Genomic DNA, 21,231 nt, shown 5'->3' with positions numbered 1-21,231 from the left:
ACACACACACACACACACACACACACACACACACACACACACACACATGGCATTTCCACGTGATGATCCAGAACAGATATGGTTGATCGAAACCCCAGATTTTGAAATGTTGAAATGGAATGAACAGAGCGAAAGAAACACCCATAGCAGTGCATTTAAACAAGCTGGGTATCTTATTCTTATAACTGCATTCATACTGCATATACCTCTTGAGTGTATGTGGACATAAGGCCACTAAGCATGTGCTCAAATATACCCAAGTTGGCCTACCTAACAAACACCACACTGGCTGTTATTCCTGGATCGGGACGGCAGCATTCCTCAAACCCCTGCTTTTAAATTTCAAGGAGTAAGTGCATGTGGGAGCGTGCATGTGAGGACATGAGGGTAGCCTTTTCTCCTGTTTGTGTCAATTCCAATCTGGAGGCAGCACAACCAGCCGTCACAGAGACAAACTGTCGGCAGCCGCACAGAGAGGAAGAGGTGGTGGTGGTGGTGGGCTCCTTCGGCAACTCTGCAAGTGAATTCCCTGTGTGTGTATACTCATGACGGATCTAGACCACACTGTGATGTCTTATTCATGCCATATCAATTCATAATGACCAGACGAGTCTCAAGTGGGACGATGTTCACATGCACACGCTCACAAGAACGTGCGCATTTATGGTTGAGACGGTCATCGCAGTGGAACGTTTGTTAGGGGGTGTGGACGTTCATATTCTTTATGAGTGAATATTTGGAGCAATAGATGTGTGCATGTGGAGAAGTGTGCACCAGATACTGGACATGAGTACACAGACCACTGATGTCTTAGAGCTTTAGTGTGAATTTTTAACAAGCCACAATAAATCCATTTAATTATTCATGAGGAAGGACATCACATCATTAGGAAATATAAACACTGCTGTTTCCTCTCGGCTTTTACTGTATCATCGCGGTCCTCTTTTTCACCTCTGACCCCTTCCCTTTTCCTCTTTACCTTTTGTCCTCTGTTCCTTTGGACACTTTTTTCTTGTTCCCATTGTGCTGCGGTGGTGAATATTTCAGATGGCACAGTGGTTTTCAAATTACTCCCTTTTGGCTTCCGCTCTCCTCACATGGTTAGGTCTGCATTTCTGTCTCACACACGGTCAGACTCGTAAAGAAAACAGTGACAAGCCATAAAAGCCACTTTTACCAGCTGACAAGGGCAGGGGCACAGAGGAGGGCCTGGGCAAAGGAGTTACAAGATATTTTTTGGTTGGCCTCTAAATGTCATACTCTTTCAAAAAAAAAAAAAAATAATAATAATAATAACAATACAAACTTTAAACTTGTTGTTTTCTTTAAGTTAGAACTTTATGAGCAAGTTCTGCCAAATTAGAGAAAAAGCAAAACAGCTTTCACTTAAAGTACCATATTTTCCGTAGTACACGTCGCACTGCCCTATAAGTCGCATCAGTCCAAATATGTCTAATAAAGTGGAAAAATCCATAAATGTGTCACTTAGCCGTATACGTCACATCAACTATGTGTCATCACTGACGCGTCGCGTTTGTTTTGCATCACCGCTGACAACCCAGAAATGTGGGCCGGTGTTGTGCCAAAAATCGATGGGCTGCCAAATGATGGCCGCGGGAGCGCGCACAGGAGGACTTTAACAAGAATTTAACAAGATCAACTTTTAAAAAAAATTTTTTGTTTGCTTGAAATTATAGTAAAGATGTGTCTCAGTCTAACTTTTGCTTAATAAATGCACTTTGACGGTCAAATCAGCTGCTTTTTCAAAAGCCGATACACGGAAACATGAACACGCAGAGGGGGACTCGCTGTCCATTTCTTTGAAATTTAACAAGATAACCACCTAAAAGCAATCATTTGTTTGCTCGACTTTATAGTAAAGGTGTGCCTCAGTTGAATTTTTACTTAATAAATGCACTTTGATGGTCAAATCAGCTGCATTTCACAGAGGCGGTGCAGCAAAATGAAGCTGATTCGGTTGCTCCAGGCAGACGACGGTGGCAGGCTGTGGCAAGCCGATTGTGTCATTAATAGCCACTTTTACCTATTACATGATACAACGACATGCCTTACTACTCGAGTGCCATCTAGTGGCTGAAAATAGTAATGTTCAATTATTTTCAATCCCAATGAATGAAAACGGTCATATCTCAGTCAAAAATGAGTTTATAAATATGGGAAAAAAATCCATTAATACGTCGCTTCGGCCTTTAAGTCGCAGAGCAAACAAATTATGCAAAAAACTGTGACTTATAGGGTGAAATACACCTACTTGCACTGAAAGAAATGTAACGTTCATCGGGCCAACAATGGATGAAAAACCTTGGTTTTAACTTAAATTTAGTTGTGCTCATTAATTTAGTGAATTAGCAGATTATCTTGAACTGGCCCTAATAAGTCCACAACACTTTCCTCACACAACCACACAATCTAACACCTGATTCCACAGGGAAAAACACAACTCGTCTGCATGACAACAGACTAGAGATGAATAAGCAAGTATCTCAGAGATTATTTTCTGCAACAACAAAGCACCACTGGAATCAATTAGACAGACCTGGAATCTCAAGCTTCTGAAATTTCATCAAGTCAAGGCTGATAATTTGATTGCAAACATATATACTGTTTTCTATCAAGCACATATTGGTCAATTATACTTTGTTGCTTTGAAATACGTCCTAAAATCATCCGAAATAATAACAACAGGTAGATTTTTATTTTCCATGAAAGTTATTAGATTTTTTTTTGTTGTGCCTGCTCCTGAATTCTGGATGATGAAAAAAGGCACATCACTGAACACTGTGTTTTCTTTTTCAGAAAAAAAAAATCCTGTGTTGATATTTTTCTATTCTTCAAGAATCACATTTCTTAGATTTGTTTATAAAAATCTGGATAAATCCCCACAAAAATATGTTAGGAAATTTACTCCGGATGCTAAGCATTATTGATAATGAAAAAAAGATAACTCGTGGTTTTTAAGAAGCATTTTTCTTTGTGTGTGTTCCCAGGGTCTGTGGCTTGCCAAATTCACTAAGGTCTGAGATGCGAGTGTTTATGAAGTACTAGGCAAATTACAGTCAAGAAATCAGGATGTCTACCACTGATGGCACAGAAACCTCCTGATGATGATGGGTTGCCATGGGGATGGCTGCCAAGTGGGGGCCCAAACTGTGCTCAAAGTGGAGGAGATCTAGCGTACCGAGGCAGGTCATTCATCAACAGAGACAAAGGGAGGGAAATGACAAGACCAATTTGAAGTATTACGAGCATGCCAGATGCACATCAACGCTCAATATTTAAGAGTAGTTTTGGAAAATAAAAAATAAAAAGAAAAAACACATTCACATCAGTCTTTCAAGCAGTCACACAATAAAAGTCGAAAAAGCTAATCTGATAGTGACGTGGCATACAAGATCAGTGAAAGAAAAGAAGATGATGCTGTTTACTGAACGATAAACTGTAAAACGAGTTGAAATACTGCGACAGAGAGAAGATTTATCGGTTTAATGATAGCGCACATTATTTATTCTAGACCTCCCCCCGAAACGCTTCTTTTTTTCTCACACTGAGCTGTTCCCTAAGCATCAAGTGACTAACGAACACAAAACACAGCATCCCTCCAAAACAAACACAGAGGAAGCAGCTTTGCATCGACACACAGCCAAAAAGACTTTTATCTACAGTCAAAGCCATAGAAAGAGTAGAATCCCTTGTGCGTGCAAACCATCCTCACATTAGCACACATACATGTAATTATAGCCTTATTCTGTGTGTGTTCAAATCTAATTATTATTATTTACATTTTACTTCTGCTTTGCTCTTTTCTGTGTGTGTGCATATATTTGGGTCTCAACCAGTAGTTTAAGGTGTGTGTTTTGGGTTTGTGTACATCGGGAAACCTGTTGCCAGGCATTAACTTGGATCTGAAAAAATGAAGGATCTCCAGAAAGGATGAGACATGCCCCCCCACCTCCAATCCTTTGCCAGGATTTCCTCAGCTCCCCTGCAGCACAGGTACTACCACACCCTTCTTTATACCTCCCGGGGAGCAAAACAAGGGAAATCCTTTCCTATCCATCCCCTTACATAGCGCTATGTTGGCCATTAATGAAAGCAAAACCCTTGTAAATAAACCTGTGTTGTTGCCTGTTTGTTTGTGGTGGCAAGGAGCAACACGGTAATCAGAAACCACAAAATACCCCTTTACCTCCTCCACCCCCAAACTTCCATCCTGAGTAGCAACCAGATGCTATTCCCTGGGGGCAGCTATCAGGGTAACTGCTCTCCACTCCTCCAAGTCTGCTCACCTATGACTCTTTTTCCCTCCATCCCACAGTTCTTCCTTCCGCCAGCTCTCCCACCGCGGCAAGACACTAATTACTACCATAGATGAGCAGATTACAGATCTGAAAGTGCAGTGGAAGTGGGATGAGAAGAAGTCAAGGGTGGTAAGATGGGGCCAACAGGTCGTTAGTGGTGATGAATGCAACTCTATTTTCACTGTTATTGTTCTCAGCGCCTCTCGCCTCCACGCCACCTTTCCCATACCTTCTTGTTGATGCCATCCATCACCGGCGGCGTTAACTAACTCTAACTATCTCTAATCATCTCCAATCAATTCCAATTATCTTCCCTCTGCTCCTCGTGCATCAGTGTCTCTGCGTCTCTCAGGAAGAGGCAAAAAAAAAAAAAGGCAGGGATGAACATGGATGGAAACGTTCCTAAAACACAAAGAAAGGTATGTAGCTCTGAAATACATTTGTGTATTTGAATAATCCTTGTATTACAGAAGAGACACTACAGTTTTCGCACCAAATTTTTGAGCTTCAGCAAAACTGATAGTAAGAAGTAATTATTTCTAAATAGGGAAATGTTTTTTTCTCGTGAAATTTTTAACTAGACCTCTCTTCAAAGTCAGCGTTCCAGAAAGAGCACCTTCATTAATTCTCCATCTTCCTTTAGTAGAAAGCTCATTAAGTCGATAGCTTAATGACTCTATGGGAAGTGTTTAAAAACTTTCCACAAAACAACAACAGTCCACTGCTCATTTACCACCAGGCTTTTATTAACTCACGAGATTTGCCTTTTAAAGTTTAATGAAAGACGCAATTTCATAATCCGCTATCCCTTGCTCGTCTGTGCCCTTTGCCCTTCTGTCTGTTTGTCTTCTCAGCGGGATGTCGATGGCAAATAGCTACTTTGTTGTACAAGTTTCCCTGAAAACCATGGCACTAGAATGAGGACAACAAAGGCAGTAGGAGAGAGAAAGTATGTGTGTGTGTGTGTGTGTGTTGGTGTGTGTGTGTGTGAGAGAGAGAAACTACAAAAAAGAAGGGGAGCAATTAATCCTTGCTCCAGGGAAACAAAAAAAAAAAAAAAAAACATCTGGGGAAGTGCTCCACCTGAGGCCAGTAGGCTTTCACATTAACCCTACTTGTTGGGATCATAAAGACATAACCCATTAAGCCCCTGTGAGCTCTTTGAGCAAGTGCAAAGGCACACAGAAACAGATTCTCTTTCTCCGTCTGCCTGTCTTTTCCCCTCTCGCTGCAGTTCTCAGACACACTAGGACAAATGCACGCATTTAAAAAAGAAGCAAAACACTTCCTCACAGAGACGAAAACATTTAAAGTCCATCAAAAGCTGCTGGCAGGAGCAAGACAAGGCTGTAACTTAATCATATCAGAGTTATACCAGAAGCCCAGGTGCTACTCAGACACACCGGCCTGGATTTGAGTAACACCTTGGGAAAGAACTTTGTCTTCTGCTGCCATTTAAAAAGAACTGGAAGTCTTTGGCAAAATATCCCCCGTCAGTCAATCACCATAAAACTGAATTATTGGTAATTTCATGACTGTTGACTTTACATTTGTTTAAACCATTCAATGTCTGGCACTTGAGAAGGTCCATGAAAATTTTCAGTCATCTAGCCAAAGATGAACAAATCAAGATAAACATAGACACAGTTCAGCAATTTTAAACAATGACTTTTGCCAGAATGTGGCAGAAAAGCCAGTTGGTTTTAAAATAATGACCATAAAGTTAGACTGGATACAAAAAAAGAGGAGCACAGTTCTATGGCTGCTGGCAAAGCCAAGTCCAGATGGGATAATAACACTTTTCCAAGGCCATCCGCAGGTCTGGAAGGGTTTCGGCATCGCTTTTCTGCTAGACAGATAACTTGGTTCAGCTCGGCATTTGTAAATCTCAAGAAGGTTATACTCGCCCTAAAGGGAGAGGCACGGGCTTAAAGTTCTAGAGACTGGTTTTGGCATAATGATGGGTGACGGGTAGGGGCAGTTGCAAGGAAGTGACAGATAGATTCAAGATGGTGTTGAACATCAAACAAAAGGACAAACAGATGGAGGGCTGAGGCATGGGTCATTGGTTGGTAGAACTACTATGAAGATAGGCAGTAGGGAAATGATTTTTCCATGTCCTGCAGTTTCATTATTCCCAGATGCTCCAGGTAATCTGAACTGAAAAGGGAGCTGGAATGATTAGTCAGTAAAAAGGACACTGATTATCCAAAAAGAACGAAAAAGAAACTTTGAGCCTTGCTACAGATGGGAAATAAAACTTAGCATTTAGTTGGAACTGTAACTGCATGAGGAGAATAAGTTGAATGATGTGTGGGATGTGACAGCATGGGATTGGTCATTGAATGACATAAAATCTCTAATGACATATTTCATTCGTGTGATAGAGAAGGACTATATTGCCGGAGTGAGCTTTGGGGATTTGATGTAAAACGACCTCTTTAAGTAACACAATCAGTCTTTCACCTGGAACTTAGTTCAAAGTCATTTAGAGTAATGCATCCCATAGCTCGTGTCACATCAGCGCCCTATTACCAATCATTTTCATGACTAATCCAGAGAAACTGCAGATGATTTAGCAAGAAGGTCCAACAATGTGCAAAGAACAATTTGTTTTCTCTTAATAAGACCCGACACACTAATAACTCTCAATGAGTCTCTTCCAGCGAGTGCAACTGAATCCTAATTGTTCTTTAATTGTGTTTAAACCAAATCGAACTTCAGCCAACATTCATCAGACCTACTGATACATATCTAAGCAACAGGTGAGGGAATTCATAACAAAGAAAATGCAAAGAGAAATGGCATGTATGCTGACAGAAATGAAAATGTAATTGTACAACTCATCTGAAATAGAAAAAAGCAAATGTACTTACAGTCGAGACAGGGCAGGGTTTTTCTGAAACAGCAATTCGGGAAGCTGTTGCAGCTGATTACGGTTCAGCCTCCTGTAGGAAAGAAAAGGTTCGATTAGACAGTGTGTTTGCGTGTGTGTCCTTATAGGTGTGCAGGCAGTGAATAGCTTATTCTAGGTGCCAAAGAATCAGCTTAGCCACAGGCTATTGTGTTTTAATGTGCTCTGAATGTCACACAAATATTAAACTGAAAGTTCAGGGGAATGAATCTGCTACTCAGAAATGGTGGTGTAAATTGTCTCTGTACAGGTAAATATAAATGCTGCACCTTGTGGAATTCAATATTCTGCAGACTTTCCCAGAACAACGGAAAAAAAAAAAAACTGAATTTCCATTTAAATTAAATATTTCATCTTGCAGTTATGTAAATATTAACACATTTTTGACTGGAGCAAATTGTCAAAACAAGAGGAAAGTGTTGAGCAAGTTCAAGCCCAAGAAAGCATTGACAGGATTGCTTGTTGGCAACATGCACTCCGTCAAACAAATAACATCCAAGACTGGCAGGCTTTATGCAAATACAACAATCAAGTCAATGAGGAACAGACTGTTGCTAATCTTTTGGAAACCACAACTCCCCCCACTCTGAAAGGCCCTTTGGAGGCATACAGGAGTGTACTGGCAGAGAACGGCTGCAAATGTGATAGGCGGGCCACTGCCATGCCTTCAGACAAAGTCAGACAGATGTTGGGACTTGTGCCCCTCACTGTTTATACTGAAAAGAGTGCTAAGTTAGCTGAAATGGAGATCTGGTGAACAATATACATAAATTGTACACTGCTGCTGAATTTGGATCGAGCTGTACCTGCTGGTGGGTTAGTGGCTTTTACACTTACAAGAACTGAGCCACTTAATTTCCACATTGGTCTGGCAGATGGAATCGTCTGCCCAATATTTGGGATTGCTTGAAAGGGGAGGAAAAGAAATGGAGAACTGTGCATGATTGGTAACATAGCTGGTAAATTCTGGTTTCAGATCAGAGGAAATTCTTTTACATGTTAACCACTATGTCTCACACTTGAGAGCGAGTCCATAAAGTCATCTGCTGTGCAGGTTCACATGTGGCTACAACCACTGACTTACTAATGGGATGGTTGAGGTGTGGTTGATAGTGTTTGTCTATGTGTTTTCCCCAGCAGCTTTACAAGCTGGCGAGGAGTCCTGGTGCTGTCCAGATGAGCCAAGGTCTGTGGTGTGGAAGGCCTTTTAAGCCCACACATCCCACTGAGGGCATTTCTGTCAGGCATAGCTAATAAAAAACCATTCCCAGTAACATCTAACTACAATGGATTGACAAGGGACTGCCTCAGTCTTGACACAATCGGTTCCTACTGTTAATCTCATTACCCACATCTAATAAAAGCACTAAGAACATATCAGCAGGAGGTGATTTAATTCTTTTAAGTTCAAATTCAAGATTTAAAAAATGGGAGCCCATTTGTGGAAAACCCTAGGTGCTACTTACAGTCGCTCCAGCTCCTTCATGTCATCAAAGGCCCCTCGCTCGATCACTGTAATGTGATTCTCCATCAGCTGTCTGCAGAAAAGGACACAAGGAGAAATATGGCTTTCAGTCTCACAGCTCTGACAGCATATAGGACATTTAGTTGTATGCATTGCCCTCATTTTTACCCTCCTTCCCCCCTTTCTTTCTTACGTGCGCTCACACCAACAAACACAGATACACAGATACTGGGCAGTGGTATGGACCGGGGGCACAGTGTGGAATCTTGGCTAAGAAAAAGGGAATAGCCGCCAGGAAAGTTTCCAAGGTGGCTCAGAAAGTGTGAGTCTGGGCTCTAGAGTGAGTCTGAGCTCTAGTGTGGTCCAAAGGGGCGTAAGCAGCTCAGTGGAGACGAGACAAAATCATGGGGTCAAAGTGTTAGGTGAGCTGCATATGGCCCAAATAAGGAAAAGTATGCTTGTGCTCTTTTGATCAAACACAAAGAGATGCACACAAACTCAGAATGAACACATCCCTTATCTATAAGATTTAGCTTTAACACTGGATGGTTTTAGAAGTGTTAAAATAACACAAAGTCAGGAAAGAGAGAAAAGTGCCCAGCATCATTAAAAGCAACAAGACCTTGCCTTGATTACATACACAACTGTTTTTTCTGTTGAACCCTTCCCGTCTCCTGTGAGGACGTGGTGCGCTGTTACTCAGCAGTCCAGGCTTCCTCCCAATCGAATATAAATGCTAATCACTGTTCACACTCCATAAACATGGAGAGAAAAGGCCAATTCACTTCATATCTCTTTCTCATGAATTTAGATGGAAGTGAAGGGAAAAAAACCACAATACTTCTCAGTTGGGGAAAACTTTTTAGTCTTGAGGGCATGTGGCCTCTTTTTCAATCAACTTTTTATTTTCCATTGTTCTGATTTTTTTTCCACAGACACACAAAATAAACACATAGATACTTTGCTCATTTAGAACAATCAGAAATCAAATCAAAGGAGATAAGTCAGTGGTGTTGATTTTAGCCTGACAGAATAGATGGCAGCCGAATGTCAAGGTAAACCTGTTGTTTTTCTTCTTTCTTTTCAGGGTTGATCGTGTCAACAGGTTCAGGGGTCAACTCGATGTTAAGACTTAATGCTCCTGCCCTAAAGCAACACACATACTACATGATATACAATATTGGCTGACTTCCAAACTTTTAGTAGTCAGCATGCAGTGTGGGCAGTTTGAAAGAATCAGACATTTATTTTTACGGTAAAGGAAATAGTTTAGTCGTCCTGTAAAAAGCTGTTTGCATCTCACTTGCTGGTGACAACCTAGCGACAAGAATGCATTTACTCTCCATATGGAGTTGGTGCAAAAAAAGAGGCAAATAGGAGAGGACAGAACAATATTAGGAAGGAATGAAAAGAGGAGGACAGAGGGGTGGGCAAATAGCAACGAGTCTTGAAAATAGTTAAGCTTTGCAGGGGAGGAAGGAATTATGTTCAGCTCATGTTACATTTCAAACATGTTATGGTCTACACAGCTTCCTCTAACTAGTGTTTTTAATGCCTAAAGCATTACTAACACACACTGTGTACACACAGAGAGACTTTTATAGCTACTTTATAACCTGAAGTCATAAGTGCTTTGTAATTATACTGCTGAGGGAGTCAATGACTTCACCTGAATGTGTTAACTGTGCCGAGAGCATTTAGGAGCAGTGCTTGTGGGCACCTATCACGTTGATGAGAGGGAACAGAAGGAGCGTAAGAGTGTGTGTGTGTATCTAAGGGACAATAAGTGCAAGTACAGCAAGCGGGATATGGCGAGAGAGAGAAGTCCATTACATCGCTTGCCGCAGTCACTCAGTAGTTTAATGTACTTCTGAGTGGGACTCTTGACGAAAGCGTCGCCACTTCGCTGGATTTATGCTAATCTGAGCAGCAAGTCTGTGGAACTGCAAGCTGCAAGATTACATACAGATCAGGTATGCATGATAACATAAATACTGACAAGCTTCACACATAAAAATTGCATCATTACACATAAACACAAATGCAGGAACTTACAGAACTCTGAGGTACTTCAGACCAGTGAAGTCACTCTTGGTGATGCGTGTGAGGTTATTTCCATTCAGCTCCCTGAAAAAAGAAACACAGAAACAATAAATAATTCATATTTTCCCCCCACAGGACCCTTTAGCCTGGTGACTAAAGAAATAAACAATGGCTTGAAGAAATCTTTGACTTTTGCTACATGAAGCACATTCTTATGACGTACAATTACACACTTTGCCACTCAAGCAATTAAAACAAAACGAGTTCAGCTTTTTGGCATACTATTGGTGTAACGCAAACAGAGAATATCAACAAATCTCTTTGATTTGATGAAATTCAAATTTATGTGAATTTACATGCACCATACACTGCTGGGCAGAAGCAGGAAGGTCATGGCAAAGGAAAGGAAACCAACTCCACCGGGAAAAATTAAGAAGTCCTGTGAAAAATGAAGGCCACATTTAAGCTGCCTGTTTTCCTTTCAGTCGTCGTTCTCCTGCCACCAACACACTCCTGCCTATTTCTATGTGCCATGTCCTTTTACAATTGCTGGGGATTAGCAGAAGCCAGCAGTAGATTTAGGGAGGGCCACAAAGCCAGAAAGTTAAGTGTAGTGAATGTAGTGGGAGCAGACTCCCCACTGAGAGCCGGACATTACCGAAAGAGAAACGAGACACAAAATAAGGGAAAAACAGATGTTTTTTAATTAAGCTGGGTTTTATAGTGAAAGACAATTAGTACTTTAACAGCATTGCATATTTAACTCTTAGTGCTTGAAGTTAAGTTTAATGTGGGATGCATGTAAGAGGGATTTGTATTGGTTTTGCTACTATTGCAGAAAATCCTTAGTAACAAACTGTATTTTCTTCGCAGAATAAAAACAAAGCTTCAGCACAAAGAAATGCATTAAATATTTTATTTTATCATTTTGATGTAGTTTGTATGTATCCACCCTTCTCTGAACCCCCAAACCATTTAACTAAAAAGCAAAAGAAAAACTGGCTTGAAATCTACACTGAAGCACAGGTCCCTTTCCTTCAGTCGCGTTCTCGTCTAATGACCACTCAAGGGATTTTAGCGCTATGCGGTGCGAAAGAAAACGGTCATTACTGACGGATGATGTATGCATGTGCATGCACATGTGTGTGTGTATACACAGGTGCATCGACAGGCAGAGCAACACAGCCACGGGAAAATAAATAATGGACTGGGCTTCATTAGCCTGGGCTTCGGTACGTACATGTGGTGCTCATTACAGGTGCTTACCCAGATACACACACAGACACACAAACACACACACACACTTCTGGATTTCCGTGTCTTATCTTCAGGGTGGTCATTCCTGATGTTACCCGAAGGACTTTAAAAGGAGAAAGATAGAAGATTGGGAAGAGAAGAGAGTAGGAGGTTGTGCAGATGTGAAAAACTGACTCACAAGTAAACAATTGAAACATGGTTCTTCTTTTAGCAAACAGGAATGTAGTTTTACAAGAGAGTTGTCAAGAGTTGACATAGTGAAGCTGTTACACAAAAAGATTTTATCATTTTCTGATGATTTAAGTCAGGTGACTCAACAAGTTTTGTTCTGGGAAAATGTGATCCTAAAATACCTTCAGGAAGGCTTTAACATTTGGACCAAACTCCAAAACTTTCAGCAGCTTGTGGTGGTTCAACTTCTTCTTCTTCTTCTTCTTTCGGCTTTTCCCTCTTCAGAGGTCACTACAGCGAGTCATCCTTCTCATCCTTCACACATGTACTCTGTCTTACTACGGCTGACTCTTTCATTCCTCTTCTTTCACGTGCTTACCTCCACCTCTCCGAGTTATCTTCCACCTGTTCCCTGTTTTCACCACAGATCACAATGTCATCTACAAACATCATAGTCCACGAGGATTCCTGCCTGACCTCATCTGTTAGTCGGTCCATCACCAGAGCAAACAAGAAGGGGCTCAGAGCCGATCCTTGATGCACTCCCACCTCCATCTTGAAGCTATCTGTCACTCCTACAGCACATTTCACCACTGTCCTGCTGTCCTCATACATGTCCTGTTCCAATCAAATATACGGTACTTCTCTGCCACTCCAGATTTCCTCATGCAATACCACAGCTCCTCCCTCGGCACCCTGTCTTTAATGCTTTTTCTAAATTCAAAGACACAATGGAGTTATTTCTGACTCTCTCTGTACTTCTACATCAGCATCCTCAAAGCAAAGATGGCATCTGTGGTACTCTTTCTTGGCATGAAGCCATACTGCTGCACACAAATAGTCACATCTCGTCTAAGTTTAGTTTCCACAACTCTCTCCCAGATCTTCATCGTGTGACTCATCAACTTAATTTCCCTGTAATTGCTGCAACTCTGTTCATCACCCTTGTTCTTAAAAATGGGCACATGAGCACTCTTCTCCTCAGGCATTTTCTCACCCTGAAATATGCCACTGAATATTTGAGTTAAAAAAAAAACAAAACTCATTGCCATCTCGCCAAGACATTTCCAAATCTCCACAGGTATGTCATCAGGTCTTACTTTTTCATTCTTTTCAGAGCTTTCTGAACTTCACCCTCACTTTTCTTTCCCACTTCCAGGTCCACAGTTTCCATGACCTCTATTCTTCTTTTATTTCATTCTCATAATTCAATAGTTCCTCGAAGTAATCATTCCATCTTCCTATCACAGTCTCCTCACTTGTTAGAAGATTACCATTCCTATATTTAACAAACCAAACCTGCTGCACATCTTTCCAGTCTGATCCCTCTGTCTTGCCAATCGGCACAAGTCCTTCTCGCCCTCTTTAGTGTCCAGCCTCCCATACAACTAACTGATCATACTCCTGCTTTGCCTTAGCTACCATACAACTCAAGCGTTTACTTCAACAGTGCTTGTCTTTGTGTTTATTCTACTTAAATAGGGTCAAAGTAAGCCAAAGTCACATACAATTTATCAAGGAACAAATGTGCTTTATATTAGTTTCGGCATCAGTCGCTGCAGTTTTTTCTTCCCCAATCAAAGAAAACCAAGCAATAACTTTTGGCATCAAAGCAAAGACATGCTAACTCATTTCATAGACAGATGTTTTGTAATGCTGACTCTGGGCAGGTTTTTACATTAAAGTATAGTAGTATTACTTTAAAACCTGAAAATTATTAGGTATCATTCTTAGTTCCTGCAGCAAAGGATTTCCACCTCCAACTACTTCAGTCAAATCCATTCCATCCTCTGGAAACCTCCGGGAAAAAAAAAATCCCATTCCTGACACGCTTTCTGGGGGGATACTAGATTTATGACATCACTATCTAATCCCTCTTCATCTTCCACCCCAAGCTGATTGATGTTTGAGAATTTTTCCTGGTGCAACTTCCCTCGGGTAGACACACGGCAGCATTGCTACGCCACTCCTGATGTCTATAATTCAAAGGGCTCGGAGCACTGCTACAACACTGAAAAACTCATTAGGTTTATTTCTGCCAGCTGCTGGATTCCCTGCGCAGAGCCTGCTTTGGACCTGTTTCGAATCGAGAAAAGCTACATGAAATGACAGTCTAGAGGGAGTAAAAGCAAATACAGTGATTCACTCAGGGCAGAATACAGATTACGCCCAAGCAGATAAAAACATCCACGTGTAATCCCATTTTAGAAAAGCTGAGAATAAAAAAGGCTCATTTCAAATTTTAGGTGATCATTGACAGTTTTAGTTTGTTTTGGTTTTGCTAGTGCAATTTTACACTAAAAATTACTAATTGAAATTCAGACGGTTAATGGAAGAAAATTTAAAAACATTAACTACCGGTAACTGTTTCAAATACATATATGGAATTTTAATTAAAACAAGAAAATAAAACGCATGCCAAGTTGAAGTTTAATCACATTTTTTAAAGTGTTGCTGTCAAAACAGCTTAACAAATACGATGAATTGCAAAACAGCTACAGGAAATATTGTAGAACACTATTTTAAATCACTTAATGATGTTATAAACCAGCCTGTCCTACAAAATCAGTTAAACTCCAACCTAATTTAGGCTTTATCAGGTTCTTTCTTTCATAAATGCATCTTTGTTTCATGAAAGACACCCTTTTTTTTTTTTTTAGCTCACAGTCACAAAATAACTGGTCATGCAAACCATAATCTAAAGATGTTGGAAAAATATTGGTTTCCATAGCACAAGGACGTATTTGATTTAAATGTACCCAAACAAGGAACAATTCATAACTGCAAGATAGGCTGAAAAAAAGTTTACGTATGTATCTTGCCCCATTTATGCATGAAAATAGATATATTCTACTCAGATGTTCTATTCAGGTGCTAAGAGTTTGCATATCAATCATTCTGTGTTGAGGCTGTGAGAACCACAAGACCATTTGTCCAGAACAGCTTTAGCTCAGCAGGAACTACAGAAACCATCTGATTGAGGATCAGTGGCATGGTGCTGTCCAACTTTCCCTCTGTGAAAAACAATCTGATGATCAGGACCCTGAGGCTGTACAACCTAAAACATGAATGCTCATTAACCACAGTCACAGACTTAAGATGCTGTTTGAGCAGACGAACGAGCGCGCTTCCTTGATGAACGAACAGGTTGGGAATCTGCAAACAGGCAAAAACATTCCTGCAGATTGGACAGCATATGGAGGTGACAGCCATGAAGCACGCAGGTGGTGAGAGGAGAGGGAGACGATACAATCACTGAGAGACCGAAGGAAGACGCAGAGCATCCCTGACAGTGTTAGCTGTCTGGAAGTGATGGTGTGAAGCAGTGTGCTAGAGTGTTGCGAGTAACCAGGGAGCTGCGAAGAGCTGACGGATCATCTGGGAAATGTCAATGGAGAGAGAGAGAAAGCCTCTATGGCTGGTGCTGGTAAAGAACGAGGATAAAAAGGCAAGGATAAGTCGGCCTTATTTAGGCACTTTACATCTTTTATTGAAAGAAAGTAAAAGAAGTCATGAAAGCAAAAGCAAATGCCACAGTGACCAAAATAACATTTCTAAACCCTGCTGGAACACTTCTATCCACACTAAGAGGTCAAATTTCTGCTCAACTATTAAAAAAAAAATCAATCTCTATTAAAATGCGGCTTTTAAACAAGCAGTTAAAGACCTCAACTGTACATTTTTACAGCGTGTTCCTCAGAAATCATCTAATACTCTTGTGTGTGCAGTGTGGTTGTCTGAGAGCCTTTCCTTGGCTCCTGGGCTCCTCAGGAGCAATTTACAATTTTTATTCTGCTCAGTCAGGTCTCAGGAGCAAGATTTCTGATAGGAAAGTTAAACATAAAGTAAATCTCACACAGGCATTTCCCACAGAAACACTAACACTGCTCCTTTTCAGTCATGACCAGTGTGGGGTCTGCTCCATCCCGTAGAGCCCATCTCCTTGAATAAACAGCTACAGGTAAAAGTAAATAGGCCTATAAAGCCGCATAAAAACTATGATGTACCTTTTCATTATGATACCCAAAAAGCTCAAGAACCAAGAAAGACAGAAATGAAAAGAAAGAATTTAGGACAAAGAAGACGGCAATCCAACTAAACTGATCGGAGAAGATATATCCTGATACGTGCTCAGTAATCCAGGTGGATGAATCTAACAAGGCTGAGTCAGGTCCTCTGGACAGATTCTTCTATAGAAGACATATACTTCTCCCGTAGGTCAATGGGACTCAATTAAACATCTGTTTCAATGTATGTTACAGCTACAGGGTGGAAAAAGCACACACATATGGGACTGTAGAGTCAGTGACTGAAGGCTCTTTCATGGTTTAGGGTGTATCTGTAGTTTGTTCAGCAACAGACTTTAAGGTTCTGTTGTGGCTTTTGTGAAGGCAATAGGCTATGAATGCACGTGTTGGCTAAAACCCCTGGCAAAAATTATAGAATCACCAGAGGAGGCTCTTTTAATTGTTTAATTTTTATAGTTAAGCCAAGTCATCTTTATTTATAGAGCACATTTAAAACAGAAGCTGTTATCAAAAGTGCTTAAAATAACTTATAGGCTATAGGGTTATACATTACACCCTATAACTTATAGTTATAAACCACAAACGTCACAAAACTATCACATTTGAAAAGTTGAACCTTCTGGCATTAAAAGACAAAAATAAAAAAGGAATATAATTGTTGTAGTCAGTTCCAGTGACTTTTTTTTAATGATCGATTGGATTAAAAAATATATGGAGTCACTGTTATTTACAGTTCTGAAACAAACACCGTCATCAGATTAAATCTAATTAGTGTTTAGTTTAAAAAAAAAAAAAAAAGAGTGTTGACAACTTGGAGAGGTGTTGCACAAAGAGGATTTGACACAGTGTTTTCAATACGAGAGAAGCCAATTGAAACAAGAGAATCTTTTCAAACTTCTTTAAGAAGGTAAATAACTGGAAATGGTGCAAAAGATGCTGGTAAACCAAGGAAGGCACTATGTTTCAAGATTTAAAAAAAAACTATGGCAAAATATATTGAACACAGACAATTTACAACAAAACAAAAACTGAGAAACAAGTGGGTGGAAACTGGAGTCAGTACCTACGATTGAACTATAAGAAATTGCCTAAAAGAAATGACTGTAAGAACTAGAAACAAGGGACAGCTGCAGGTTAGTCCCACTGAGCGTCGGGGACTCATTTACAAGAGACCTGATAATATATATTTCTGTTTATTGTTTATTTGTGCTAGAAAGTTGGAATATCCGACATTTTTGGTTGATAATTTATCTCTGAAACTAAAGTTCAGATTTATTAAAGTGGAGTTTTGTGAAAACTATCAACAGTATCTTACTTGTTGTAGAGAGCTCTTTAAATGACCTAGGACTGGACAATAATTCAATATCGATATATATATCAAGTAGGACTGAACGATATGGCCAAAACCTTTATCACAATATATTTCTTAATTTCGGTTAATAATGAATAACGATATAATTTGATATTGATATAAACAATATAAAAGCCTCAGAAAAACTGTACAAATAAATTAATGTTTACTTTTTATTTGCATTTAACCTTCAAAAAAGCTTGTTTAGTCACATTCTGACGGTCATGGGCACTCATCTTGAAGCGAAAACTTAACACGCATTGGAGATTAGCCTAGCCTAGCCTGCTACCGCTAACGCCTTCTGGACTCGAGCTCTGCATAACATCTACGTTACCACACATTTAAATAAAAGAAATGCGTCAGTGAAACGCTGTAATCATATCGAAATATCGAAAATGTGCTTAAAACTCATATCACCGTTATTGAATAAAAGTACATCATTATATATATCAATATCAAATTATTGTCTAGCTCTAATATCACAATATACTTTTAGTCAATAACGGTGATATGAGTTTTAAGCACATTTTTGACATTTCGGTATACTTTGTACATTATGCTATGATTACAGCCTTTCACTGATGCATTTCTTTTTCTGTTCGGGTTGAAGCGGCCGCTTCAGTTTCAACCTGAACAAAAAGACCGCGACACAATGATGTAAGTGCGTGATGACGTACACCACACACAGAGCTCAAGTCCAGAAGGAGTCAGCAGAAGCAGGCTAGGCTAAGCTCCAACATGCAGTAAGTTTTCACTTTAAAATGATCTAACTTGTAATCATCTAACTTGTTCCACCATCTGAAGAGTTTCCACTCGATAGAATATGCTGAGAGTCTGAAGATGATGAAACCCATGCAGCAAACGTGTTGTTTAAAGTTAAAACTATTAATATTGACAAGGTTGAGAGTTTTATGTTTATTTGACAGTGCTTTCAAATTTCTTTGAAGGCTAAATACAAATAAAAGGTGAACGTTAATTTATTTGTACAGCTTGTTCAGTTTTTCTGTGGTTTTTATACTGTTTATATCGATATCGGAATTATTCATTCAACCTTTAATTAGACAGGTAAATCCCATTGAGCCTCGAGGACTCGATATCAGAATTATATTGTTATTGATTGAAACCAAGAAATACATTGTGATAAAAGTTTTTGCCATATCGTCCAGCCCTAAAATGACCTCAAATTGAAGAAATTGAATTTAAAGACCAGACTGACGAGCCAGCAGCTAGGCCAAGTGAGGCCAAGACCCAACTGGATTGCTGTCATCTTAAAACATCAGTTAAAAAAAAAAATCACAGAGGTTTATAAACGTTATTTTAGAAGGTAATTTCGCATTAAACATTTATTTAAGAGAAGATACTGCAGGAAGTACCACAGGTTGGACTGGAATTGCTTTTATTACATGCTGCTGCCATTTGTACTTGTATCTGCAAACACCCACGAAACTATGTAAGTAAAATAATTGTCATAAAACACTTGTTTTTTTTAGACTGGATTTGTTTAAAAATGGCAGCAATTCACTTTGGTCTCAGCTTAGCTCAGTTTGGACTAGCCGTTTGCTTGTATATCTGGTCAGAATTTAAAACTTTTATATCCAAACTGAGCTCTTAAAAAAAACAAAAAACTGTGTACAACAGGTAAGACGTTCTTTGTGCATACCTGATCCAAAGAACCCTACTTCAAAAGATATGAACTATTGCTTTAACTCAATTTAGTTGGTGAAAATTTGTAATGAGAATGTTATAAGAATAATAATTTTATATGGTATACATTTATTCTAACTGCTTTTATTATTTTATTTATTATGACTAGGAACATTGACTAAATAGTAATTATACTTGACACTGAAAAGTGTAAAACGGTATGTGTACAAAATACTGTAGGCCTCAAGAACAAATGGAATGCTGCCAACTTGAACTTGTCTAATGCACAAGTGTCATGACAAGTGTGAAATGTAGATTAGGACGGCGTATCTACAATGTCAGCCGAGTGTTCACTGATGTGCATTTTAACACACATCCATCAGCCGTTCTCTTCACTCTCCGGCCTCAAGCTGGCGAGTCAGTTGAGTTGAAAGCAAAGCTGGCCTTCTGAGATGAAAGGTGGTTTCTTCAAATTTGATTTTTATAGTCAGCTGAAATATAGTTTCTCTTAGGCAAAGAAAAGCAATCACACATGTGCTCACATATGAACATACATCATACATCTCACTGTACCTCATACAGCATGCCAGTCAAGCACATGTTAAGAAAGTACACATGCCGGTTTTGGAGTGTTTTTTTTTTGGCAACACTCATCCTGTGGATGGGGTCACTTCTTACATCTCTTGGGTGCAATTAAACTCATCCACTGAGAAGCTGTACTCATCTGGAGAGCAGACCAGTGGGTCTGTGGTGTGCATCGACACACACCAGCTGGCTTTTGATGCTTAGTGCTCGGCCATCACTCTGCTTAGAGAAGCAGTCTGACTGTCCATGTATGTTAAGTGTAAAAAGGTGACTAAGTAGTGAGGTCACATGAAAAACAAAAAATGCAGAGCCATGTAGAAAAGCTTAGGGCAAGGCTAATCAACTGGTGGCCTGCAGGCCGGAAATGGCCCGGGGGTGACTTCATTCTGGCCCAATTAATAAAAAAAAAAAAAACTTCCTTTTTTTGGTGGGGGAGTGGGGTCTGGGTTTGGGTTGAGTTTATTGCATTTATGATCCAATGCAATAAAATAAACCAATTTAAAAGGTAACAGATCATTGTAAACTTTGGTTTATTTACAGAATTGTGCCGCTCAAGACATTCATTCTGAGATTTTGCTTTTGAAAACATTAATTACTCTTTTTTTTTTTTTTTCTGGATGTAAATGGCTTTTTCCAGATGATTACTTTCTCTGGTATCAGATGCTGGGCTGCTGGAAGGATTTTTACTGAAATCTTTTTTTTACTTTTGGACATTTGTTATGATGCGTAACCATAACAACAAGGTGGATTTCTACAACTGGGAGCTGTTGATTAACATCTCTAAAGCTCAAATAATACCTCAACTACAGCCCCAAATCCCAAATGAGTTGAAAAGGAGGTGCCGTTGATGCATTCCCGTCTACCTGGAGGCAGTGCTCGAGTGCCTGACTGCAGAGATCTTGGAGGTAGTGGGAAACGCGGCTCGTGACAGTGGGAGGACTGAGATCGTCCCCGGCACCTGCAATTAAGTCCGTGGCGACAAGGGGCTCAGCAGGCTGCTGGGGAAAATGGCCATAGTTTGGGGAAGAGTTCTGCCCAGCATTCGGGCAGTCCTGCTACCCAAGAGGACCAAGAGGTCTGCTGGGTCTGGGTGGACGGATTGGCATGTGCAGCCAGTTTCTTCAGATCCACTGTTGGACGGACTGTTACAAAAGATCCTTCCTGCCCAAAGCTATCAGCATCTAGAACAACTCTAATGAAACCAGGATGATGAGCTACAACAACAATTAATTTCCCCCTGGGATTAACAAAGTATTTTTGAACGGAAGTGAATAATGATTTAAATCGCTGGATGTCCGGCCCCCACGCTGTTGGCTTTCAGAAACTGTGGCCCACTGAGCAGTTTTGTTGAATAGTTGTGCCCTGGCGTAAGGTCTACAAATACCACCTGAACACTTGAACAGGCACAAAAAGAAACAAAACTCACTAACCAGCTAACTAAAACTAAAACAAGG

General features: G+C 40.1%; 1 protein-coding gene across 1 annotated transcript in view; it reads right to left on the bottom strand.

Annotated features, from left to right (window-relative positions):
• LOC119428313 (slit homolog 1 protein) overlaps positions 1-21,231 on the bottom strand; it is a 94,021-nt gene that overhangs the window by 69,280 nt on the left and 3,510 nt on the right. The window contains exons 2-4 of the mRNA XM_037696018.1: positions 10,754-10,825; positions 8,700-8,771; positions 7,196-7,267 (exon numbers count right to left, since the gene is read on the bottom strand). Coding sequence (XP_037551946.1) covers positions 7,196-7,267; positions 8,700-8,771; positions 10,754-10,825 — 216 coding nt within the window. The remainder of the gene's footprint in view (positions 1-7,195; positions 7,268-8,699; positions 8,772-10,753; positions 10,826-21,231) is intronic.

Source organism: Nematolebias whitei, chromosome 1, assembly GCF_014905685.2.
Source record: "Nematolebias whitei isolate Nwh7 chromosome 1, NemWhi1, whole genome shotgun sequence".
NCBI lineage: Eukaryota > Metazoa > Chordata > Actinopteri > Cyprinodontiformes > Rivulidae > Nematolebias > Nematolebias whitei.
Note: the sequence above shows the minus strand (reverse complement) of the source record. Positions and strands in the feature narration are given on the sequence as shown.